Source organism: Ammospiza caudacuta, chromosome 4, assembly GCF_027887145.1.
Source record: "Ammospiza caudacuta isolate bAmmCau1 chromosome 4, bAmmCau1.pri, whole genome shotgun sequence".
Classification (NCBI taxonomy): domain Eukaryota; kingdom Metazoa; phylum Chordata; class Aves; order Passeriformes; family Passerellidae; genus Ammospiza; species Ammospiza caudacuta.
In genome coordinates, this window is record NC_080596.1 from 31,148,428 (window position 1) to 31,174,713 (window position 26,286).

A 26,286-nucleotide genomic window follows, 5' to 3' on the forward strand; every position below is an offset into this window, starting at 1 on the left:
TGTAGTTGTTCCACTGGAAAAGGAACCTGAGGTTTGAACCTGTGGATCTTGGGGATAATCAGGCTGAAAGTTCATCCACACTCTGAACTGGCTGGGGTCATGCATTACTGAGGGAACATTTTCTTGTACAGCAGGATTTCCAGATGAGGATTGCTTTAAATTCCAGGTGCAGAAACATGGAATGGACTTGGTGCTGAGCAAGAAAAGGCTGTGAAAGGACACCCTGAGCGATCCATCTTGAAAAAAACAGATCTCCCAATTTAGGAGCAGCTTCCTCTAGCCACCTCAGGGAAATAAAGGAGGTGTTGGGTGTGTGATCAGCTCCATGTCACCACATTCCTCTCTGTGACCAGGACAGAAATCTTTTCCTTTGCTGTGTCATCTGCTGGAATTGCTCTGCTGCCCCTGGCTTTGTGTCACCCCTACAGTTCCTGTTCTGGCAAACAGCCACCAGGCAGGAGCTGCACCCCAAGGTGAAATGAATATTCCCATAATTAACATGGAAGCCTGCAGGTGCCCTTCTGGGCCTCCAGGAACAAATACCCAAATCCTGAGGAGTGCCTGCCCCTTCCAGCCGGGTTTCACTTGACAGCCAGAGCCTGCCTTTGAGCAGTGAAGGGGATTAATGGCTCACACAAAATCTTCCAGGTGGCCTGTCATCATCTCAGCTGTGCATTATGCAAATGGAAACAAGGTGCCTGCCACTTGCCTGCCTCTGTATCACTCTGCTGATTGATGAAAACCTCACCCAAACAGACACTTGGAGTGTCTGAAAAATGTATCTGTGTTCTTTTGGAGAATCTTCCACATCTTTTAACCAAAATTGAGATTTAGAGATTGCAGTGGATACAGGCATCTATCAAGAAGAAAGAGCAACCACTCTAGGAACTAGTGGCATTCCCTGCAGCAAGCAGGAATTGTTTCTGAGGGTGGATCTATCTTGCAGGCTCTACCTGAACAGCCAAGATTTCAGGAGGCAGCACAAAGTCTTGTTTCCACAGGGGAGATCAGCTCAACTCTGTCCTCTGAAATGCAAACATGGTGAAGGTCCGCTGCCATGGACACAAATGAGACATTTCCATCAAGTACTACCCAGCAGCTGAATGAGAGGTCAGAAACCAGAACTGCACTCTTCACATTGAAGTGGAAGGACAAGCAATTATGTCAGTCAAGGCCAAGATGTGAGCACTTCAAAATCAGTGCAACACCTATCAAATGCTTGTACTATATGCTAAAAGAGAAAATGGACTTTGGCTGTAATTGTATAATGATAGCTATGACCTGTCTCAACTATCAAAAATCCCCATGTACAAGAGGATTCCCACATCTTGGCATCTGTACAGCTGAAACCCACTATTGCAAAGGGCATAAGGGCTAGGTGACTTCACCCTGGTGCAAATTGAAGTAAGAGAATGGAATTTCCCAGATACGTCCAAACCAAGGGAGCAGACCAACAGAAAAGCAAGGAATTGTAAAAGAATTATGAAATTAATAGTACATTAAGAAGAAAAAGCACAACTGTAGGAAGATGACAGAGCTTAGGAATGAGCCGAGTAGCCACAGCAGCATTTTCATTATCACCTGCACCTTAGGGCAATCAAACCAAACCAAACTGAATTCTTTACACTGGAAGGCAACAGAGGCATCGTGCAGCTCAAACACTGGACCAACCAAAGAGCAACTCTGGCACTCAAACACTGACCAACCAGAGAGCAACTCTGGCACTCATGCTGTAATGAGTCTAATTATAATTCACAAAGGATCTTCAAACTGTTCCCAAGTTACCTGCACTATACAGAACAATTAAAAAGATACTGACTGCACATGAGCAAAGCCAAGATGAATTTCAGCAGAAGTGTTATGTACTCCCTGTACACAATCTTGTCACAGTTGGAGCTACTGGATTTTAGACCAAAAACCCTGAATGTGCCACAGCACTGTGCCAGCTTTTTTCATTTGCTACATTAAAGGACTTGAATGACAACATTTTGCAGACTTCTTCCAATCTTTATTGTCCATACAGAGACAGGATCTTCACCCACTCCTTTTCTTACCAGAATTTGTTCTACAAGCCTTGCTGTGCTTTTGACTGTAGTGCTCCAATATGAAGTTTCTCCAGCAACCCTCCTAACTCCCAACATGAGTGGGAGTTGATAAAGGAATGATAAAAACATGTGTTTAAATAGTTTCCAGATCCAGATCCTTCAGGGAAGCAGCTTTTTTATTCTGTGTAGTTAGCAGGCTGAGCTGTAATGAAACAGAAGCAGGTGATAGCTTCATAATAATTCTTTGTAGGATCAAAGTAAGAGTAACAGTAGAACTTCCATACTGAATGTGTCATGAAGGAGGGGGAACAAGCACAGGCAGTGTGAATTTGGGATAAACAGCAGAATTTACAATGTACTCTGTAGATGACTACTGCTTTTGTCTTATTTCAGACCCCAGAGAATACAAGATGATAGGTAGCAGGAACTCACTTTAAAAGACACCTACAGGATAGGTGTTTTAAATTTGTGCAAACATTGTCTTGTATGTTTTATCTTTCTTACTGAGTCACTATTACTTCAGAATAAGCTAAGATTTACAGTCAGTGAACTGACCACAATAGAAGTGTAATTTCTAGGCTCCCTCCTAGTCTAGCTCCATATCTGATACAATTTTACAGTGAAGGTGGATAATGTAGTGAAAACACACAATGCAGAAAGCAGCCCTCAGCCTGCAGGTTAGGAATAGAGAGAATCATTGCTCTGATGGAATTCACATGTGAACATTCAGCCCTCTGGGGCCTAGGAGAGAATAAATACCCAGACTCAGAAGAGGGGACATGCTTGCAGCACTACTGGAGACTTTGAGCAGGGACAGTGCCAGTATGTGTTTTTTTGGGGTGGAGAGAAAAAGGAAGGGGCTTGGCACAGCAGTTCTGAAGTCTGGCAACAGCATTTGGGCTGTGCAACATCAAATCTCTTTGTTATCCTTGAGAGAAACCTGGTGAGGAACAGCTAATTACCAATGTTTCCAGGAACAGCAAGACCTCTTCCTCTATGGTCACCAAGGCCAGGAGTTTATTCCCTTGAAATGTGACATAAGGATGTTTGGGATTTTATGGGAAGACAGCATCTTAGAAGCATTAGAGCTAAACAGACCCACATAACAAACAGGAGGTCAAAAAACATAAAAATTCATCTTTCAGAGCAAATCTTTAGCAGCTGAATAGACCTTGTCATGACAGAGAGCGTTTAGAGCCAGGAACCACAGCTTATGTTATGACAGCTTGGCAGCTATGCCCATTTATTCTCTGCTGTTGAGAAAAAAAATGCCATTTGTCCTAACTGAGCAATTTAGGTCAGCCAAACATCTCTCCTCTCTGCAGCTCACATGGGGTCACCCACATTAACAAGCTGTAATTTGCAAATGGTTTTCCTAAATCACTGTAAAAAAAAAAGCAGAAGGCAGAAAGACCATCTTTACTTAATAGGAGGCCAACTTGAGTAATGAACTTCCTTGGCACAAAAACTGAACTCAGCGTATAAACACTGTGGGATTTGCTTCAAGTTGTACAGCTGAAACACTATGGAAAAACTGAATACCAAGAGGGATCCACTCTCTCTCCTTTACCTCTCTAATGGCCTGGAAAGAAACAAGCATTTTCTACTCTGTCTGCACAATTTTTACCACTGCAGGAGCTGCTGCAGCTGTTGCACACAGCCAGTGGTAACTGCAGTGGGTGCACCCCAGCAAACAGGAGCTACAGTTATTTAAAGTTTTTTTTGTCTTTGCTAACTTGCCATGTACACCTTCATTCACACATTTTGAACCTCCAGGTTTCATTCATATCAAATTCCACAAACAAACCTAAGCTGTCAAATACCCTGTCAGAAGGTGACATGTCCAAAATCCAAGCTTGTTAAAATCATGTTGGCAATAATGCTCATGAGTGATCACCTCTGCCTCAGGAATGATGCACAGTGAGTACTTTTGCACATTCCAAGTGCTGGGATAAGACTTTTTGTGGGCTGGGTACCTGCTGGGATGCTGTGGCTGCTCTCTGTTCTGCCTGGCTGAGCCGCCTCTGCAGCCTGTCGATGTATTCCCGATACTCCATCATCAGTGTCTCATCCTGTGGAAACACAATCTCTCATCACACTGCCAAGTTCTTTTTCACTGAAGCCACTCATTCACTGGATAAAGTAGCAAAAAGAAGCTTAGCACAAGAGGAATGTCAGAAGTGGAACTGTTTTTCCTTTACAATAAAAGCCTGAGGACAAACTGCTGACACATTATAGATAATTTCCAGCTCAAATGTGACATCATCTGACTTTTCCAATCAATCAGTCAGCAGGGGAACTTTTACTCATTTCACCACCTTGAAGCAAGATGGATTAAGGCTAACATTTTAATTCAGGCTATTTAATCCATGCAACTTTACAAAGTAAATGCTTTAGCTATTTAGTTCAGAAGAAAGAAGAATACAGTAGATAACACAAATGGAATGATAAACCTGCTACAGATCTCCTCTCTTCCCTTCAAAGGGTCAGTAAAAAGCCTTTCTTAAACAGCCTTTACTCACTTCTCATATCATTTTTGTCCTCTAAATAACACAGCACTACAAAAAAAAAAAAACCAGGAGAGATGGACTTACCCTGGATAGAACTGGATGTTATCCCAGATTTATAAGGCTGACAGGAAAGCCCTTTCCTAAAGTGCCCATTAATTATTGAACAATGCACATTCCAAAACAGCCCTGCCCTTCATCTTTAATGGATAATGCTTTTAGCTATATTCATATATGGACACAGAATGTAAATTCTGCATACACACAGCATGTGGAGAACTTGGTATCTGAATGTGCCACATTACACATAATCCCTGTGTGCCTGGGATTCACAGGCAGAAGTTAAGTCCAGAAACATTTCCTGAAATTTGTCCAGAATTGCTAGATCAGTCACTTAGAAAGACAGAAAGATGAATTCCTCTTTCACTTCTGTAATTTGAGAGTAAAGTTCATTTGTCCTCCTGCCATTGGAACACGTCAGTCAGCAAGAACACAGTGAGGCTTCCCAACTGTTACTGCCTATCCCTGTCAAAAATCCTTAATTTTCTCTAAGCCATCAACATAACTCACCTAAATAGGTTTCTGCTAAGATTTTAAGTGTATGCACACTGAAAGTAGCTGTCACATCAGTCATTATCTTACCTCAGTTACCTTCTCATTTGCTATTTCCAGCTGGGAAATGAGCTCCTGGCTACGGAGTTTTTGTTGACGCAGCTCACTTCTGGGAATCACAAGAAAAGATGCTGATTGGCAAACAGAGGTACTTCAGTTATTGGAATGTCATTTCATAGATAGTTCCCTGAATTGTGGAGGCTTGTGGTGGGTTTTAATTGCAGGGTTACTCTTGAACCACCCATTTCAAAAGCAGCACACAGCACTTCTTCATGCTGTGCATTCAAAAGTGTAATGGCAGAGGAACAAGATGCATTTGTTGGAATCAGCAAGATTTTGTCAAGAGCACTTGACATTTTACAGGGTTTTTTCCCCCTGTCTATTGAATCTTATTTTGGAAGCATGCTATCTAGTATGTAATAAATATAAGCTACATTTTGCACAGTAAGTTCAATATTAAGATTAACATTCTAATTAGTGTTCCATAACCAGACCTCAATGTAGGCATTTTTAAAGGTGCTTTGAAGTACCTAAAAATAAATCATTCTATACTTTTGAGACAGACAACAATGTGACACTTCGTGAGGAAAAGGAAAATACCACCTACTTCAAAGCAGTCTTTTTACTTTTATACTGAATGAATTTTAGTGATCTTCAGTTTACACAGTATTGAAGACAAAAAACATCTGGGTTATGACAGACAATCTCTGAGCTAGTGCCTAAAGGAAACAGTTATAGCCTTCTATGAGGACAAGAAGAAGGATGACTAAAGACACAACTCCAGTAATTTTGGCCAGGGAAAGATGCAAACCTAAGTGAGCTGTTCTAACCTCTGACCAGTCTCTACCACCTCACCTTAAATGCTCTACCTGTTGCTCAGACTGCATGGGAAGCTAAAGCCTTTATTCTTTTTGAGGGAATGGAGGTAAGGCAGCAGATACTTTAACCTCAGGTTTTCACCTTAAAGTCTGCTATTTTAATGATGGTACTTGGTTCTCAACAATGATTTGCTTTTATAAACTTTTAAACTTAGTACTTTGTAAAAGTTTGAAAACTGATACATGGCATTTGAAATACAAGGTTGCAATATATGTGTAACATAAGGTCACCACTACAGCTGGTAAGGAATTTCCACTCACCTGTTCTCAACCCACCATCTCAATCTCTTTCACCAGTCCCAAAAAATATCACAAGAGCTTCAACAACTTTGAACTTAGAAATGAAAGTCCATAGGCAGATACTTCAAGGTTGTTAAACAGTTAACATCTATAGGTTATACCTGTTATCACATGTGAGCACTTGATATAAAAGTAAGAATTAAGATTGCTGGATCAAGTGCTAGTATGTAACACTGTTTTTGTAATTTGTCCTCTGTAATTAGTACCAAGCATCAAATGAGGCATTTTCAATATAGGAGACCAATTTTTAGATGTCCTAAAAATTGTGAGTTACTGAAAGGAGCCTGTCTCCTGTGCTTGTGCTGAGGTGTGGAATTAGCATGCTTAGCAGCACAGACCATAAACAGAGTTTACAGGCTCATACACAGCTGTGATCAAGAAATTATTTTTATAATGAGATCACACTGAACACGTATTTAAAAGGAAACAGTTTAACCTTGTAAGCATCAGGAAATGTGATGGCTATTGAGCCAGACAGTTGATTCATTCTGAGTGTTAGCCCTCCCCCAAACACAACTTATGAGACCTCAATATTAGAACTGAGCAATAACCCCAACTGCTGGATAATTACAGCAGCCCCCACTGCACATTGTGCTAAGTGAGTAGGAAACAAAAGGTGAGCTTGCAGCACTTCAGCAGACGGGTGATAAATCCACCAGCTGCAGCAAGTGCTTTCTGCAAAGCTCTCATGACAAATATATCATGTGCCAGCTGTTTTTTTGGTTGAATTATACTATAATATGCTTCAGTTACTCTTAGTAATTATGAATTTTGTATCCTGCCAGTACCTGCAGCTGTCTCTCATCCTGGTAAGATTTTTTTTCTTTAATTAACATCTTAAAATAAGCAGCTATGGCTGCCAAACATTGCACAAGTGCAGCCAAGAATAATGTTTCAGAAAAAGAGGCAACTTCCTCATCTCAAGATGCCATGCAATTCACTCCCTGTACTAAGGAGAAAGCATTCATGGCTAACACTTCATATATTGCCACCAAAAAAGGTCATTCCTCAGAGGCAGACTATTTTCAATCACAGAAAAGATAAAAACAGAGAACTCCAAACCCCACACATGCCTACTGATGAGTCAGGGACTCCAGCTATGACAAAGAAATGTGTCAGAGGCAAAAACTGGAACAAAGACACCCAAAATAGCTGCAGTCAGATGGCTTAAGCTAAGCAAAGTCTTTAAATATAAAAACAATATAGCAAGGATTCCCTTTTGTTAAGTACTGACAATTATCATGCAAGTGACTATTAAGGAAATTAAGCCATTCTGTATAGTTACTCAAATTAATGGGTTTATGCTACAAGTGTTTTTTATCCCCCTCCCCCCCAAAAGTTATATCTTGCTACTACACAATAATGGCAGATGACTAAGATTATTAATTTGTTTGTTCACATTGTATATTGTTACTGCATTTTATTACTTCTGTAATTAGAGTTCAGATTTTAAAGCTCCTCAAATGCCATGTTTCATGGAAGCAAACCTACACCCTGTATAGTTTAAGCCAATGTTTATAAATTGTTTCATGCACTGTTTTTGAGAGGAACAGACCTGTGTACACCTATTTCTACCCCTATTCAAGGTGAACTGAGCAGTCATCCGTGTGTCTGACAGACCAAAGCAATATCCATGGCAAGTTGAGAGAACTGTCAGTTTCCTGTCAGGTTTTTAAGTTAGGGGATTGACCTTTCTCCTTGTCTGCAGTTGTCCAGATCTAGCCCACTTGAAGGGCATTCTGGGATGATTCAGTCATTGGATTCAATAGAAAACTTTGTTTATCCATGTGAATCTTATTGCTCCAACCAGAAGCATGTTCAACAAAAATAAGCTCCTGGTGTTGGCCACTGCTGCAGAGTCTGGCAAGGGTTTATCTGCTTACCTGCAAAATTCTCTATTTACCCCAAATTTTCATTCTCAGGGTAAGGACATAAAAAGCTACAAAAAATACTGATATTGCAAAAAATATATGCCAATGAGACGGCAGATATGATTAACCATCTTTTGCATTTGTGCATTTATGTACAGACCTGTAAAGGTGGGCTTTACAGAACAAATCAATCATCTTCCCTTATGTTTAAAACTTGCAAAGTCTGTCACTTCATTTTATTTGAGCAGATGCTGGCAGACTGAATTACCCTGGTTTTGCCTGAATCCTGCTGTCAGAACTGTCTCTTTCAACCCTTCCCACTCTACCCTCTCTTCTGCTGTTACTGAGTTTATTTCCTTCCAATTTACAAATTTCCTAAACATCCCTTTGGTATTGTTGATTCCACTTCCTATGTGCTGTGTCATTTCTTCTTCTCAGCTGAAGTCTGAAGAGCTACAGAGCTTCACAGGGATGCTGTAAAGCAACAAGAGCAGTCTCATCCAGATGTGGCCAGATGTGGAACCATTCTTCTGGATTATAGTGCTTCACTCAATGCAAGAGCCTTTAAAATCTTGTGTGTGCTTTCCTCACTTCTTTCAAAGGTAAATTCTTTCAAATGAAGACAAGAAAAGTAAAAAGCACTTGGCATTGAGTTTTTCACCATGGCTGTCAAAGGCAGATCACCTTAAAGTTTTGGGACATTCCCACTGAGAGCCTAAAGCTTTATAATTGGAAGCTCTGCACCCTGTAGGTCAGCAATAACAGCAACATGGATTGTTTCTAGTTCTTATCAAATTCAACAGCCATTTGTGGAGAAGTGACACTGGAGATCAAAATGGCTTTTTCAACACTAAGTCTGATTTGGTTATTTGGATTACATGGACAAAAATCCACATATACAGGACCAGGGGAAAGAATCAGTTAATCTGATTAACATAAAATACTTTAATTATTCACCAAGACTTAAAAGCTCTTTCAATATCATGAAAGAAGTTTGACAGTTTTATAAAATTTCTATACTTCTGTTTTCCAATTAAATTCCTATAAAGAATATGAAGGATGACTTTTTTTTACAACTTTTTACAATGATCACTCACTTTATACTATTTTACTACTATTTTATAATTACAAGCATTTGCTGGCTAAGTTCACTTCAGTACATATTAGCACTCCAAGTACATTTACCATGGATGCAATCAGGGGTCAGAGCAGTTTGGTTTCTGACTCTGCCAGAGCAGACACTGTGGGAATAAAGGGAATAAACTTGGCAGTGAGTTGTTGGCCATGCTGCCAAGAGAAAAGTTTGTATCTGGAATGATGACCTGTGTGACAAGGAGCAGTGACCTCCTCAGACACCTTCAGGGTTGACTGGGACAATGAAAGTGAAGCAAAAGTGGCTCCTTGCCCTTCTGCAAGGTGAAGATGAGGTCTGTTACCCAGAAATTCTCCTTAAGATGCATGCAGCAGGTTAGGATGCTCAGAGGCAAGAAAGCTTCTCATAAATGAAGACTGTAATACACTTGTATGAAGGAAATGTAAATGTAATTTAGTCTACAAGTACTCAGTACACTGCCTCCAGTTTCAGCCCTGGATCTGAATTCCCAGTTCAGTTTTATCAGCAACAGTTCCATGTTTAACTTGAATGAGACCCAAAGGTCCAGAAAAGCACAGTATAATTTTCAGTGAAGCTTGGAAGGATCAATTTACTTATCAACACTTCTATCTACAGTTTTTTCACTGATCCACTAGATTCTTAGGTTGTTTACATAATATGCTCTACCATTACAGTTTGCAAAATTTACTTTTACTTCTTAATTTTTTTTTCAGATCAAAAACCTAACATTCACTAGTGCTGCTTCATTCTTTAGAATTATTTAATGCTTCCTTTGTGCATATGGATTACACCTCACCAACAAAACCCTGCAGACCTAGAACATGACAAATGAGCAGCACAGAATGTGGAAAAGTTAGCAGCTGCTGCTGGTCAGTTTAATAAAAAGCCAAAAATGCTTCAGACACCTTCACATGGGAAATGAAAGCAATGAGGACAGGACTGGAAAACCACCCTGACTTTGAGGCAAAGGAATGGGAAACACCTACACCAACAAATGGGACACTGAGTCAGTGTTTATGGGAGCTGCACTACCAGCAGCCTCCTGGTGCAATGCAATCCAAAATGCTTCCCCCACACACATGGAGAGGACTTGGTTAGGAAGTTTATAACTTCCTAAAAAACCACTCAGCTATAAAACACATTAGCATGCTGCAAGAGTAATGATTCTTGTTAAAAACTGTATTTTTGTTAAGAAATTGAATTCTGCTAGATGTCACCAACACACCCTCTGCATTTGCTCACCTATTTACAGGGATCCTTTGTTCCCTTGGACCCCACCACGAGGCTTGGTGAGAACATTTCCTGCATTAGCCTCAAGAGACCTTTCAAACACAGCATTTAATTAACAATAGATTAATTAATCCATTACCAGTATCAGTCTTATTTTGTGTTCTTAATGAAATTTCCCCGATAAATGCATTTGCTGCAAAATTATTCTGCTTGTTAAATAATCAGCAACTTGATTTTAGTTCCCAACACAGTAAGAAGCTGCTTGCTGTTCTGTACCTGCAGTCAAAATGTTATTGTGATAGATGAAAAGAAATATGATAATTATACATTTATAGTATAAGCAAGGACTGTTGTGCTGAATAATTACTACAATGTAAATTCTGGAGCTGATTTTCATACCAACTGCATTCTGCACTACATTGCTGAGTGTCTGGAATATAGGGTGAAAAAACAAGCTGGCTTTAAAATTTCCAGATAATACTGATAAGGGTCAGTCAGACTACTTGTCACCATGATATCAGAGCATCAGTGCACAGATTTAACACCATATTCCTGGTGTCAGTATAAATGACAACCTTCCTGTTTCTGTTGCCAGCTTCCTTGCCAGGTAGAGCAAATGCCTAACAAAGACTTTTATTTCTAGTTTGTCCATTATGAAAAGGCATAACACACAAAACCATATCATAAACTAACTGACTTAGCTTTTAGACTTGCACCAAAATACCTACTGAAGTCACATAAATAGGGACATTTTCAAGATTTATTACCCACTTTTCATCCAGGTTCACAAAGCAGACTTCCTTGTATTTCCTATGTCAGCATTTTGCTGCAGATAAATAAGGTCTAAATCTTTTGGTCTGCTGTAACAACATTTTAACACTGAACAGTAAAGATTTTAGAGGGAAAACAGCTATATCACAGATAACTTTAATTATTTTGGAAGTCTGCAGTTTTCTCCTTTTAAGTGGAACTTGCTGAACCACATCCAGGATGTAGTGATGAACCCAGATGCTCAGCTGTGAAGTTTTGTATTTTGATTCACAGAAAATAAACTACAAGTTTGAGAGCTGAAATTTACCTTAGCATGAAAGATTGCAAAATAATTTTCTTCTCCAGTTACTGCATTTGCAAAAGAAGCTAAAAAAGTATCAGTAAGAGCCAGGTAATTACATAGAGTGAAGCTACACCACTAAAACTGTCAGTGAATCAGCTCCCAGTGTCTCACAAACAGGCTCAATGCTCTTGTCTTCTGAAAGAGGCTTTTCCCTTTCCTAAGGAACTGTTTAGTAATAACCTTTGCAAAATGCAGGATGTTTTAGTGGAAAGTAAAGCCAGCCTGTACCTGAACAGATAAGGTTAAAAGCCCCCTGTAACTGTTTGCTTAGGGAAAGAAAAGATGAGCATGTATTTCACTGCAAAGGTGGATATCCAGGTTAACAGTAGTGGCAAAGTAGATTTTCCTGGCTTGTGTTTAGAGCTGGGTTCTAATTCCACTCACACCACTGGAATTCTGACAGCCAAGCTATGCTTCAGGAACTGTAACTACAGAAATTGCATGGGGTACTGGAAATATGAGTGAAGCTGAGAATATGTAAAGTATTACATTAATAATAAAACATGAAAAAACCCCAGGACTACCCCAAAGGAAAGGAAAGGTAGAATTCACAGGTTCCCAATTTTAATAGGGAAAAGCTTAGCTTCCATGTTAACATGATAGCAAAGCAACTTCTAAAATCACTTTCAGCAAAGAACCACATGAGTGAATCACTTTAAGTGATTAAAGGGCTGCTTCAAATTTATCAAGTTAACAGAGATAGACAACCTGAATTCTTCTCAAATCTACTGAAAGGTAATGCAGTGTTATATTCCTTTCTAACTACTTTAATTTTAAAGAAATTACACTAATGAAATAAGGCTTCCTATTTTAGTGGTTATTGTGGACCAGTGTGTCAACCTCCTTCAAGTTTTAAGCACTTATGAAGAAGAGGAGATCTTGAGGACATAAACTTCTCTGCAGTTCTATAAAAACACCAGGCTGATTTAATCTCAAATTAATAGCCTACTTGAGCTAACTGACAGCATTTCCTGAGCCTAGAAATGAAGCACAGGGGACACTTGCAAAACTGAAAATATTCTTGTATTCTGCACTGCAAAATACAAGCATCAGCTTAGAAATATGGATGAATTAAGAGCAAAGTTATGCAAATTATATTATGTATAAGTTATATAAATGCACAAAGTTTATACCGTATTTTTTTCTTAGGAGACTCACACAACCCATTTTTATCTTCATTTATAACAGCAACTGTTCAGTAGAGCACATTAGATGTACATTCCAAGAGGTTTTTGTCCAGTTTATTTTAGAAGTCTGGAGATTCACTCCACAACTGATGTTATGGCTTTTCTGAAGAGGTACAGAAGTTCTCATAATCTAAAGTTAAAATTGTCTAAATTGAATGTGCTGTATCTTAAAGGAGAAAAATGAAAAGTAATATATTCCATTTGCTTTTTGTCATTACAAGACCTTACACATTATCTACAAGATAATGAAACAATTGAAGTTTTACTTCAGTGCTGACTTCAGAGAGCATCACAGTTTAGATCACTTTGTTTTGATGCAAGCACATCTTTGAGTCTGGATGATTTGCTCTTTATGGGTTTTCACCACAAGTTTTTCCCCCCAAACAGCACCTGACCCACCCTTTGCAGAAGGAGAACAAAACTGCACTTACTTCAGCTTACTGATCCTGGCTTCTGCAGTTTCAGTGAGGTTCTTTGTTTCTTCTTTCCACCTGTTTGTTGCTTTCTGCTGAGCTACCAGGAGACGTCTGAGCTCAGTGCTGGACTTGTGGCTGGTGTCCTCCAGCTCCCTGAGCCGAGCCTCGTACCCGTGTTCTTTCACCGCATGCTCATGCTCCATTGTGCTTATCTGAAAACACCCCACAAATCCAGCACAATCAAATCTCTCACTCTTCACCTTTTTTTTAATATTTGTTTTACAATGCCTGAGTTAAATTTATAAATGTTTGTTGGAAGTGTGTAAGATACAATAATTAAACTTCTAATTATATACTCAGAGCTAGGTGTTCCCAAAGCCAATTTAAGCAAATAGGACAACTGACAATAAAGGATAATGAGCTGTGTATGCTTATTTTTGTAAGTAATCTTTATTCTTCTCCCTTGTGTTTCCTCCACAGAAACAAGTTGGTTCTTTTTCATCTAGCTAAATGTGTTAGGAGTTTCATAACTGCATCTGCAACCCTTTGTACATCAGAGGGAAATGAAATCAAGCAGTGAATCTTATCTGTGACTGTAATGGAAGCCTGCCTGATTAAAAATGAGACAGACAAAGATTTAGTATATGCTTTCTGTGCTTCACATCCACCACCTCTCTGTTACAAGATCCTCATCCTTTGTTTAAGCAAAGGGTTATGGACTTGTACAAGAGTCCCTGCTCAATTTCACAGCTTGCTTTATCTTGTAGTGCAAAGTGGAAGCCAGATTTGAGCTGGTCCCCACTCACACCTTGCAAAACTGCTTGCTGAGGGTTGTCTTCATTGCTCCAGATCCTCAGATCCCTTTCTTTGGTATCTTTACACTGCAGAGGGGAAAGGAGCAGCTTTCAGAAAGCACGTCAAGGAGGAAAGCTGTTCCTCCATCCAGGAGCCACAGGCACCCTGAATCTGTTAAGGTTATTACTGATTCCTTATCCCACCTGCAGCCTGCTCAGCATTTAATGGAAAATATTCAAAAAGAACATTAACACTCTTTTTTTTTTTGCAGCTAAGCATAGAGAACAATTTCCTCTGCCCAGGAAATAAGAAACAGTGCTTGAGAGCCACACTGTTAAATTATTTATTAGTTACACACTGTCCTGTCAACATGGTGGACACACAAGTAGAGGAACACTGTGGGCAAAAAGTCAGACAGACAAAGATTTCTGACACATTAGAGACAATAAATAAACAAAGATTGGGAATTGCATTATTTAATCTATTCATTGCTTATTTAAAGCAAAGAACATTTGGGGTCTTCTGATCAAGGAGAATTTAATACACATTAAAATGCAATTTAATTAGCAGAGATTGAGTTCCCCCATGGATTCTGAGGACACACAACGCATCAATAAAATACTTTTAAGCAGCAACCAGGATGCATCTGGAAACTCTCAATCTTAGTTTAAACATTTTATGTTTTTTCCTTGGAACTGCTGCCTTACTAAGCAAATATCAGCCTTGCATTTCAAAGAAAAAACAAAAAAACCCCACCATACCTTGATTTTAGCTTTTTTTTGAGCCTCCACTGCCAGTTTTCTCAAACCCTCCATTTCATTGTGCAATTGTTCATTCTCCTGCTGAAGTTTCAGTCTTTGTTCACTGACAAAGGAACTCTTTTCTCTTTCTGAATCCAGAGTGCTTTGCAATTTACTGATAACTTCCTGGCAACGGGATTTCTCTTCCTCAGAGCTAAAAGAGAAGGAAAGTCTGGCTGCAACTGAAGAACTGAATAACTCCTGAACCAGAGAATGAAAGAAATAGACTGGGAGCTATCCACAAATCAGCAAAGAATGTTATCATGATGATGAAATTGATAAAATCAATCTTAGTTTCACAATTGTGGTATCTTAATACTATGTCTGCTACTGAATGAAAGGATTTGACAAAGCCCTAACAACACACATTGAAAAGTTCAAATAGTCCAAGTGGTTTCCACTGCTTTCTCTTCTTACTTCTGTAAACATCTGTAACATCACTTACTTCATTTCCAGCTGTTTCAGTTTATTTTGTGTCACCTGCAGACCCCGCTGCAGGTCATCCTTGGCAGCTTCTGCAAGTAAATACTTCTGATGCAGCTGCTCCAGCTTCCTGCTGTCAGATTCGTGCTCTCTGTGCTCCCTGTAAATCTGAAGAGCCAACTCACATGTCAGTTTACTCCTCATTGCATCCTCTTTTCCCATGATTTAAAATTAAACTGTATTTCTAACATTGTTGCTGCCACTTGAAAAAGAGGAAAGATTCCAATGATCTGATCAGACATTTATTTTGTATTATGTCCATTGATCTTGACTGGAATATCTACCAGCATTCTTTTGGTTATGCTAAACATCTCTTTTACTTTTTACACTTTTCAAAGAACTTTCTTTTTCAGTTTGGTGTTGCTGCTTTAAAAGACCTTCTGGATTAAAAAAAAAAAATAATTTCTGGATTAAAAAAAAAAATAAAATACAAACAACCTTAAAGTAAATACATGAAAATTTATAAGAACATTTACTCAAAAATAAAATAAGAAATTAAGGGAGAAATATATGAAAAATGGAAAAAAATCTATGTATTTTTCCTTCTGTAAAGAGATCTTAAATGTGATGTAAAAATACAATTGCCTTACCTTTTCAAGTTCTTCTTCCACTGCTCTCTTTTCTCTAATGGCTCGTTCAATTTGACTTTGTTTTTCTGCACATTCCTTTTCATAGAAGTAATTTTGAAATAAGATTTAATAAATCAAAATAAAAACTCAAGAAGTGCTGAAGCCAAACTTCACCCAGTGTAAATGCAGTTCTTGCTGCTGCCATGGATGCATTTGATTTTGTTTACCTGCTCATTAATTTCTCTGTAGGATCACTCAATATACAGACCAAGGCACATCAAATGAAACCTTTTAAAAATAAATTTAATGCATAAATAGGTGCATAAGCACTGAATTCTTCTGGTCACCTGCATAATTTATTACAAGTTGCTGGTCCATTCAGAAATAGGATGTCTGTGATACACAGACTTTCTGTTAGGACACTTTCTCAGCTTTCATATCAGCTTTCCTTTCTACACATACAAGATAATCATGGAAGCTGAGTTCAGAGTCTATGAAAGAAACGAGGATACTTCAGAAGTGCCATCACATGGGAAATATTTTCTAGAGCACAGATCTCACTGTCAAAATGCCAGTGAATTCATCTCTGGAGACATGCAGGATGTAATGTGTACAGCAATAGAGGACTGTCCTACACAATTACTCATTATTGACCTAAAATACTAAATTCTAGTGGAAGTATTTGATCAGCAAAAGTCTTAGTTAAAGTCTTAGAATGTTTTGCTACTGAAAATATTTTTATCACTCAACTCCATACCATCTGAAGAGCTGAAACTTCTTCTGTCAGCCGAGAAAGCTGCATGTTACATTGCTTCTTTGCAGTGTCCACCTGGGACCAAAACAAAACTCCAAAATTAGTCCCACTAACTTCTTTTCCATCTTGCTTTTTGACATATAGATGTAGTATATAGGTGGTGCATGTATCTAAAGCATGGAAATAGCTGGGACAGCAATAACTGACAGCTCTTATGACATAAATGTTAGAAGAATGATTATTATCAATCCACACTACTTTAATTGAGGGTGTTTAGGAGACAAAAAAGCACAAATGAAGACACCACAAGTGCCATTCACATCTTCACAGTGCAGCCTTCTCCAAGCCAGTGTCTGCAGAGACACCAACACTTTTGCTTCTTGTTTGGAACATGTCTGGACAATAAATGCTGAAGAGGATGGTGCTATCACCATGCTGCCTTGCCACTGATATTATCCAAACTCTTGTGAGAAAACTGCTTGTGATGACCATGCACCAGAGGAAATCCAAAAAATCTTCCCATCTTTCTTAACATCAGAACTTACTTCCTTTCTAATTCTTGCAGCAGTATTTTCTGCAAGTTGAGACATTTCATCCTGCAGTTTTTTGATCTCTTCTTCCTTTTGTTTCTCCCCAAAGAGTGCCTAAAAGAAAAATAACAAAATGAAAAAGCACTGATATTTCCGTGTGATGCTAAGAGCACCAAGAGAAAAACACACATTGCTCAAAAAACATTTTCTTTTCCCTTTTACTTTTTACACTGAGGCTCAGTAACACTGACACTGAAAACATGTGGCACTAAATGCACATTCTTGTAAATCAGAACCACACAAAGCATTAGTGTCAGTAGATGCCTTTTTCTATTGGGACTTGGAGATTTTGGCTGATCATGGAATTATACAGAAGAAAGCACAAGAACCCAGAGCAAAATTTCCACTTCAGTCTCCTGCAGAGCAAGGAGAAAACAATTTGAAACACAAAGTGTTAACATATATGTATATTAATGTGCATGTTTTTTAATCTGTTCATTAACTGAACATGACTTTTTTTCTTATGTTCATTGAATTTTCTTCCCAGTTTGAAAAATTCAGGATGTTTAAGCCAGAGGAGTAAATTAAGAATTGTCTGCTTGGTTTTGGCTGCTTAAGCCTTGTTTTCATATCAATATTTTTGGCACAAACATTTTTCTGTGATAGTTTAACCACACATTGTATAAAAAAGTTTCTTTTAAGGCCCTCCAATGTCTAGGTTTCTTTGTTGATGACTCTGTACTTTCCTTGTTTCCTATGTCTTGTCTTTAACACTTATAAATTCATAACAGAACCTTCCTTTTTTTTCCTGACACCAGTACTGGATAAGAAACCCTGAACTCTTGTCAAAAAGTTTGGAAGATTCATATTTAGGTACAGTGTTATCACTTAGATGACCTTGATCCAGGCACTCAACATATGCTTTGAAGTTTGTACTGTATGACAAATCTGAGTGATGAGTGGTCACATCCCAGTTTGCTCTCTGTGCATGACTAATTTTAATGAAAGCAGCTAGCTTGTGTATTCTAAATACCCTAATTTCTAGGAAACACCTGACTTACCTGACTTTTTTGCAGGTTAGCTTCTTCCAAGAGCTGTATGCAATCTTGGACTTTGGCAACAGCATCATATGTCTCACTTTCTAGATTGGCAGACTTGGCCTGAAGCTCTGTGATCTGTTCCTCCAGGGCTACTTTTTCTGTTCTCAGCTGTTCAGCATCTTGAACAGCCACACACAATCTACAAGATAGCAGAAATTTAACAATGTGATGGTCAATCAGAACACTGATCCATTCAAACTGAGCTATTAGTAAGTATCTATTCATAAATTGCCCAAATTGCATTGTTTTCTGCTTGTTTTTGGACAGAGTGTTTTGAGTTTGGTGATCAATCAATTCCTGGAAAGAAACAGAATTATAGGAGTTAACTCAGATATCTAATCTCAGAAGATCCTTTGAAGAATCCCAGTGATATCCTGGGATACATCACTGAAAATGTTCTATATTAAACCAGAACAGAACAGACCCAGAAGAAATAAAGTTTTCCTCTGTGGAGGAAACTGAATAACTGGATGTGGGCAATGAATTTGCAGCTACAGTTTTAGAGAGAGAAAGCCACTGGTAATTTCACAACAGCTCAGGAATTCTCATTTAATTATGATTGTCAGTATTGGCAGGCATGAGAAGGGACAAGAGAGCCTCAGAAGGATTATCTTTGTTACTTCCTAACATGTTTGCCACAAAACATGCAAGGACAGACAACCCCTCTATTTTTGTAGGGTATAAATTTTTGCATGTATCCTGTTAGTAACACACAAGGAGCTCTCTTTACCTTATTTCCAGCTGTTTTATGTTGGACTGCATTTGCTGCAAGCGTTTGTCAGATGCTGTTTCTCTCTCCTGGGCAGACATCCTGTCTTCTTCCTGGAAAGAATGAAAGTATTACTCAGTCCTGATCTGAGCTGAACAAAATAAAGATATAATCACATAAAACAAGCTAGATAACAACTTGCAGTTCATTTAACATCAGCATTCAGAAAATGACTGCCCACTCAGTTGCAACAGAAATTCCTTTCTTAGAATACCTTTCTCTCCAATTGGCTCTGAAGCTTCTCTTTCAATGCCATCATTTCTTCAAGCTTAGCATTTGCTGCCTGCCCATCTATTTTGGCTTGCCTGTGTACAAAAGAAACCATTTTTAATAGAGGGGGAAAAAATGGCTCAATTAAAACTTTGTCACAATAGCTGGGAAGAGCAGAAAAATTCCACAATACTGTTCTCACAGGGCAAAAGAGGTTTTCCTCCTTCTCCCTATGTGGCACAGAGAGAGAGGAATACCAAACTCCAAAAGTCCTGTGGGAATTACTTCACAGATTATAAGGAAGGAGTATGCATTGGTTAAAGAAGGACTAGGAAATCAAAAAGTTCAAGTGATTCAATAACTTAGGTATAATTAGTCACAGATATCTTATAGAGAAGTCTTTTGCAGAATTACATTTCACTTTTTAAAGCAACAGGACTAATTAAAACAATCATTATGCACTTTTGAAGAATTCAGCTGATGTGCAGAAGGAGAAGAGGGGAAAAATCCCCAGGAATAGTTGGTGAATCATGTTAATGACTAGTGGCTCTTCATCCTCAGTAGAAAAGTCTGCTGAAAAAAGCAACCCTGCCACTCCTGTGACTTGGGAAAAGAAAGACACAGAGAGCTGCACCTGGGGTGTAACCCAATTATTCAGGCTGCAGATTAGGCTAAATTTAAAAACCAATGACTGACTCTATCATAAAGGTAAAAGTGAGCAAACCTGTCTTAGATTAGCTCATGCAAACTGCAGCACCAATGGTCATGAAAGAAGCTGGGAAATATTTCATACTTTTAACAATCAACTTCAACCAAATATTTCTTGTAGAAATACTGATTTTGAATTCAGGGCATACAAGTCAAGAGTACTGTACCTACATGAAAATCTTAAGCAAAATATACAATCCAAGCAATTTTACCCAATTAATTGGATAAGTTAGTTTAGGGTTACAGTTTCTTTAAGATGCAAAAACTACAATAAAAACATTATTCCTAAAGAAATGGTCTTCAGTGTGGGCCCAAAACTCTGACCTTAGTCCATCTGAAACAAGGCATCTTTCTCCTACAAGAAGTACTGGAAATTCAGGAGGACATTAAATTGCCTCCTGCAAAATATTTTAGAAGTGTTGTAAAGCAAAATATAAACTCAAAAGGCAGTGTGAGAAGGGAAAAATAAGAGAAACATAAAAAGGTCATAAATATTAGAACATCTGAAGTATTAACAATGCATTTTAAACAACCAAGTTCAGGGTTAGATAAAATTCAGAGGTCTGCATTTTACAGGCAACAAATTGATTCTAAAGATACAGCTTTTATTCTTTATTGTACACTATATCTTTGACCTAATTTTGGCAAGTTATCTCCGTTTAGGAGCTTTAAGATTCTGAAATGCAGATCCATGCCCCAGCTCTGCCAAGTTTCTTAATTTGTGTGTTTTATCCAGGCCATACAAAGCTAAATTAGCTTTGTATGGCCTGGATAACCTCAATTCTCTGACACACAAGTTGGTTTTTTTAAATCTACTTTTGCTTTCCTGACTTAGTACTCTATTCCCATAAATCATGAAAAACTATGGAAAACATGCCAAAGGATTATAATTGTCTGCACCATATGTTATATAATCCATGCAGATTACATCTTCATGTTATAGAAGCAGCTGGTGAAAATATTCCAGACTTCCTGGAGAAACACTGCAGCAATTTCTAGGGTCAGACAGAGCTGCTGCCATTAACTTTGGGAGTAAAAAACTGGTTTTAGGGGTGCAAGGACTTCAGGCTGATCTGAGAGGAAGGTGAGCATGTACCAGTGTCTGTAACTAGAGATGGATAATGACTGAATTCTTTATTTTACTCTCAGTTCATAAATCCACTGTTGAATGAAATAAAATTTTAATTTGACATCAACCATCACCAGCTAAAAGAGAAGAGAGACACAGTAAACTGGCATTGAATAGACTTGAGCTGTAAACACAAATAACTATGAAATTTTGTCACAGGTATTATTTCTCCTTTCTCTTGATATACTTCAGGAATGTAATTAACACTTCTTTTGCCTTTAACTTCCACAGAACCTGAGGTTTAGAGCTCTTTATTGATAAGAAGTGAAAGGAAATTTTATTAAAAAAATTAAAACTTGGAAGCTTGTTTGAACATACAAATTTCAGAACTGTAATGAGCAACCACATAACTGGCTTTTGAGCAAACTGTATTCTAATGAAAGCCTATCTTCAGAATTAGTTGTGATGTGATACTGACAATTTTTCTTTTAAATCAAAGGTCAAATGTTGACTGTTTCAGGGAAAAGCTGGACCAAACAACACTAACTGGAAATATGTTACCATATATAACACTAATGATGTCTGGCAAACTTCAGAAACAGCTACTGAAGCCATTTTAACTGTGAGGGTGAAATTAGCTTGCAGTACAAACAAGGCCCATGGCACAGCAGCAGGTCAGGAAAAGCTCCAGAAAAGATGTTCATTATTTTTTTAATCTGCCTGCTTTATACCTCAGCTGTTTTCGTAGCTGCTCTAGTTCCACATCTTGCTCTGTCACAGTTTTCAGAAACTGCTGATTGGTCTGCAAAATAAAGAGAGATTTGTAAGATGTTCACTATAGCATTGAAAATGTTACACATGCCTTACACCGATATAGTAAAGATGGCCACAATGGCAGGCAGCACTCAAAATGCACAATATTCTCCTTTTCTTCCCTCTCACCTATTAACTGCTAATGTTCTTCTTGCTTTTTTGACTGTTGCTAAGAATTGTTTTCAGGCACTTGCTACTTCTAAAATATCTGAGTGCTAACACTTCATTTCAAGACCACCACAGAGTACTTAAAGTAAAAACCTCATCTTGCCCAGATCTATTATTTTGGTTTCACTAAAAACAACAAAATATCAGATGAAATGAACTCAGATAATCAATGAGATCTTTCTGCAAATTTCTGCAGTGTACTTCAGTTTTGACTACCCTAAGTATTTTAACATCAGCAGTGAACACTCTTGCCTCAATACTGAATCTCATTTCCAGAGCATGGATAAATATGCTGAACAATTCCAACCTGAGCACATCTAGGAAACACAGCTGTTTTACCACAATAAAAAATGTCACTAATTAACATGTCTCCTCACTTCCTATTTTTCAGTTTGTTAGTTCAAAAAAAGGGCTTCATGCTTTATCCCATGACATCTTTATGCCTTTGGTAGCAGATGGTGCCAAATGTTTTTGGGATAATGCAAACAAATGGATTATCTTTATCTTAAATATTGTATTAACTCTTTTCTCTGATGTGAGAAAAAAAGATTTCAGTGATAAAAACAAGATTAGACTGTTAGAGTAGGTTAGGAGTCTTTTTGCCAGTATTCAAAACAAACACTCAAAAAAAATCATACAGGAATCAAAAACAAACTGCCCAGTCAAAAACCTCACCCCTTCTTTCACCTCAATTTTTCAACAAAAAACTACTGGAGAGATTCTATTAGAACTGCTTGTCAATTTTGGAAGGCCTAAGCTAAAGCTTAACTAAGAAGTCTCACAGTGTAAGGATGTGGATAAAGCACTGGAAGGTTATTAGAGCTCAGCAAAATGTGCAGAAAGGTGACAAAGACACTGAAGACAGCAGTACCAAAACAGGAATGGATAAAAATGTGCCAGACAGAGTATATGCAAGAGGGCATAATTGAAAGAAATGTCTCCTTTGTGAAGACACGTGTGAAGTACACTAGCCACATGCTGTAATTCTGAGTGAAGTCTGCAAATTTGAGTGGCACCAGGTATGTGTGAAGGCCTTTTTGCTGTGGTTTTGTACTCTGAGGGTCTATTAGGAAAATAAAGAAATTACTAATTCACTGTTCAGAAGGTTTTACTCACCACGTGCAGTTGGCGAGTCAGCTGCTGGATGCTACTCAGCTGATCCTAAAAAGAGAATTCAGTTTCTTATCATTATTACAGTGAGAAGAAGTGAATAATTAGAAAGCTTCGTTGTCACCTGAAAACATTATAAAAAACCCCTATACATGTAGCAGGAAATTCAGTGTGTTTTCATAGATTTCAGCTAGATTGGCTTCATACCCCATGAAATTAGATTTCCTACTGAATTATCTATCTAATTTTTCCTGGGTCACAAACTGCCTCCCTCCAAACCTCACATGCACTTACTATGAAAACATGAAGGGACACATGAACAATGCTTTTAAAGAGTCACACAGACTGTGGTGCTACTACAAGCAGTTTTGCTAAGCAAACTAACAGACTTTGCACCCACTAATTAAAAAATGCCTGTTATGGACATTTTAATTTGTTCTTTGCCATACAGTCCTTATGATGTCGCCTCTCCTCCTTGCCTTCTGTCAACTCCAATTCTACTTGATCTTACCTATTTCTATTTACCTCTGACAGCTGTTTGCTGCTCCTTCATTGAAAGCTAAACCTAAAATAAAAGTTTATTTAACTGGAGAGCTGTTTTCTCTGGGAGATGTTTAAGAATAAAAGGCTGTTTAGCCTCGTTCTTGTCAAGGTGGAATTACAATGCACCAAAAATTTAGTTACTAATAAGGAATGGAATCTGGAAACCCTACAACAGCTACCAATGGCTCTCTATACTCTACTGTGTATGTTATTAGTACCTGAAGATGCAACACAAAAAAATAATTAATAGAAGAAACAGGAGCAGGAATTTGGAACTACACAAAGATCAGAGTCCTCTTAACTACTCCTTGAAATAATTATGAAATTTGACAGAGTACAACAGCTGCACAGACACTTACCCTTTTTCTCAGAAAGGATCACACTACCAAAGTGAACTTAACACCACAAAAAACCAAAAATCAGTAAAAAAATATTTCTGAGGTGAGCTGTAGCTGTGCCCACAAGTCAAGTGTGTTTGAAAATAGAGAGGAAATATTAAAATAATTTGTACATTCTCTCCTAGGAATACATGTAGCAAAGTACATAAAAGTTTCTATTAGTTCTTCACACACTTAGCATCTTTACACAGCTCATCAGAGCAGAACAACTTTTCTAAGAATTTCCTGAAAGGCCTTCCCCAGACTCAGCAGAAGAGAAACAGGCTGCTAAACACAAGCTAGCATTAAACAAAGATTAGTGAACTTAATTTTTTCACCTGTTTACTTCTTTAATGAATAACAGCAAGAAAGGGTGACTGCTTTTCCAGCTATTCAAAGGACAACAGATACAGAAAGACTTTCCCCTCAGAACTCAGAAATCTTAAGCAGCTTTTCCATATGTTTCACCAATCCTGAAGATTTCCGACCGTGCAATTCAAACACAGGATTATTTATATGCACGTGCACATTTTGTGCACACACATATATGTACATGAAAAAGAAAAAAAGAACAAAAAGAAATGAGAATTACACTCTGCTTTTTCCTCTCAGCTATGAGAAGGTGTGTTCTGGTCAGGCGCTCCTGGTACTGCTGCTGAAGCCGGTCGTGCTCCTGGGACAGCGTCTGCCAGCGCTCCACTGCTTGGTCTCTCTCCTAATTTACAGAAAAATATTCTATCACAGCACCTTTGTCTTCACCTGGCATTGGCTAAAAAGACAGGTCTTAACTTCTGTTGTGAAGAAATGCCATTACTATACTTTTCTCTGCACATATTATTTTAAAATTTAAATTCAAGTGCAGAGAAACAGATGCTTGGAAGTTGAAATTCCACTTCCAGTTGCCTTTTCTTTGAAGAGTTCAAACTTTCACAGGTCTTTAAGGTAGGCCTGCAGTATAGACACTATTCAAATACCAAAATTCAATTGATATATTGTAATAAACTGAACAAAATTCACTTGTACTTTTACATTTAGATACTATTTTCTACATCCCACACTTCCCTCCTCATATCTCATTACAATAGTTTTGATTAAATGACAAGTTGCTACAAAAAGCTTGAATTGAACAAAATATTTCATGAGTTGCTGATCACGCATTTGACTTACAGATGATAAAATTACTGACACAAATTAATATTAAAAATTATTTTATGAATCTAGGAAAGAAGCTTCTTCAATCTTTGAGCTCAAGAGGGGCTCAACACAGCCTCAAGGAACTCTGCCTAAATGATTTCTGAATCAAAAAGTAAAACAGCCTCCCCTAATCTGCCAAGGCACAACAAGAGAAATAAAAGAAAATAAATGTCTCATCTCACACACTTGCTTTGCCACACGTAGCTCCTCTTGGAGGGTTCTCACTGTGCCTTCATCTGCAGGAATATCAGTTTCCAGATGCACAAAAGGAAGAGCCTGCAGTTGCTTCTCAAGAGGCTCTTTCAACTCTGCATGCAGCCTGAAATTCAAAGAACTAAGTTCAGCAAGGTATTTCTTTAAAAGGGATTTTTTAACAACTGAAATATACTGTGCCTTCCATCTGTACGTTTTACTTCCTTCCAAGTCAAATTTAAATATAGTCAATTATGTTCTATAAACAAAATGGACAGTTTGAGATAGTGTCACATCTAGGTCTTTTAGTGCCATGGTAACATCTCCTCTACCTGGTGCTGTAACCTGTATGAGCACTTCAAAACTCTAATGTTAGGCTCCTGAATTTACTAAGTAGAAGATTTCAAAGATATCAAGGTCCTAGGGAAAAAAAGCTTTTAATGTTTAGAAATCATGAGAAATGGCAGCAGCAACATGGCAGTGCAATTATTTACCTTTCATTTTCCTTGGTGACTTCTTCCAATTTTTTCTTCATCCCACCCATTTGTGCCTGATACAGACATTCAAGAGTTAGCAGTCATTTAAGTAACACAAACTCTGGTAACACTGTCAATTCTGTATTTCTGACTGACATTGTAAAAGATGGACAATTTAATCCAGCACAATACAGGAAATGAAAGTCAATTGATTTTTTAAGGCAAGTCACAGGATGCCACTTGAATTTCATGGCTGCCAAGTCCTGTTACACCTCAGAATTTATTAGTTATTACAGACATTAAACTTAACCTTTTGAAAGTCTTAGGGCTCTTACAGATTGATTTTTAATTA

At 38.1% G+C, this 26,286-nt stretch overlaps 2 protein-coding genes across 3 annotated transcripts in view; one reads left to right on the forward strand and one right to left on the reverse strand.

Moving 5' to 3' along the window:
- JADE1 (jade family PHD finger 1) overlaps positions 1-2,033 on the forward strand; it is a 47,016-nt gene extending 44,983 nt beyond the window's left edge. For both annotated transcript variants that reach the window (XM_058803967.1, XM_058803968.1), the window contains exon 12: positions 167-2,033. Coding sequence is in view for 1 of the 2 variants with exons in the window: in XM_058803968.1 (XP_058659951.1) it covers positions 167-214 (48 nt within the window). In the remaining variant the exon portion in view is untranslated. The remainder of the gene's footprint in view (positions 1-166) is intronic.
- The window catches only part of SCLT1 (sodium channel and clathrin linker 1), a 30,195-nt gene continuing 5,910 nt past the window's right edge, over positions 2,002-26,286 (reverse strand). Inside the window, exons 5-21 of the mRNA XM_058803970.1 lie at positions 25,953-26,008; positions 25,453-25,585; positions 24,665-24,787; positions 23,159-23,203; positions 21,793-21,863; positions 19,289-19,379; positions 19,036-19,127; positions 18,267-18,444; positions 17,221-17,319; positions 16,679-16,750; positions 15,943-16,017; positions 15,315-15,460; positions 14,831-15,023; positions 13,290-13,486; positions 5,195-5,273; positions 4,022-4,117; positions 2,002-2,247 (exon numbers count right to left, since the gene is read on the reverse strand). Of these exons, the coding sequence (XP_058659953.1) occupies positions 2,179-2,247; positions 4,022-4,117; positions 5,195-5,273; positions 13,290-13,486; positions 14,831-15,023; positions 15,315-15,460; positions 15,943-16,017; positions 16,679-16,750; positions 17,221-17,319; positions 18,267-18,444; positions 19,036-19,127; positions 19,289-19,379; positions 21,793-21,863; positions 23,159-23,203; positions 24,665-24,787; positions 25,453-25,585; positions 25,953-26,008 (1,815 nt within the window). The 3' untranslated portion in view covers positions 2,002-2,178. The remainder of the gene's footprint in view (positions 2,248-4,021; positions 4,118-5,194; positions 5,274-13,289; positions 13,487-14,830; positions 15,024-15,314; positions 15,461-15,942; positions 16,018-16,678; positions 16,751-17,220; positions 17,320-18,266; positions 18,445-19,035; positions 19,128-19,288; positions 19,380-21,792; positions 21,864-23,158; positions 23,204-24,664; positions 24,788-25,452; positions 25,586-25,952; positions 26,009-26,286) is intronic.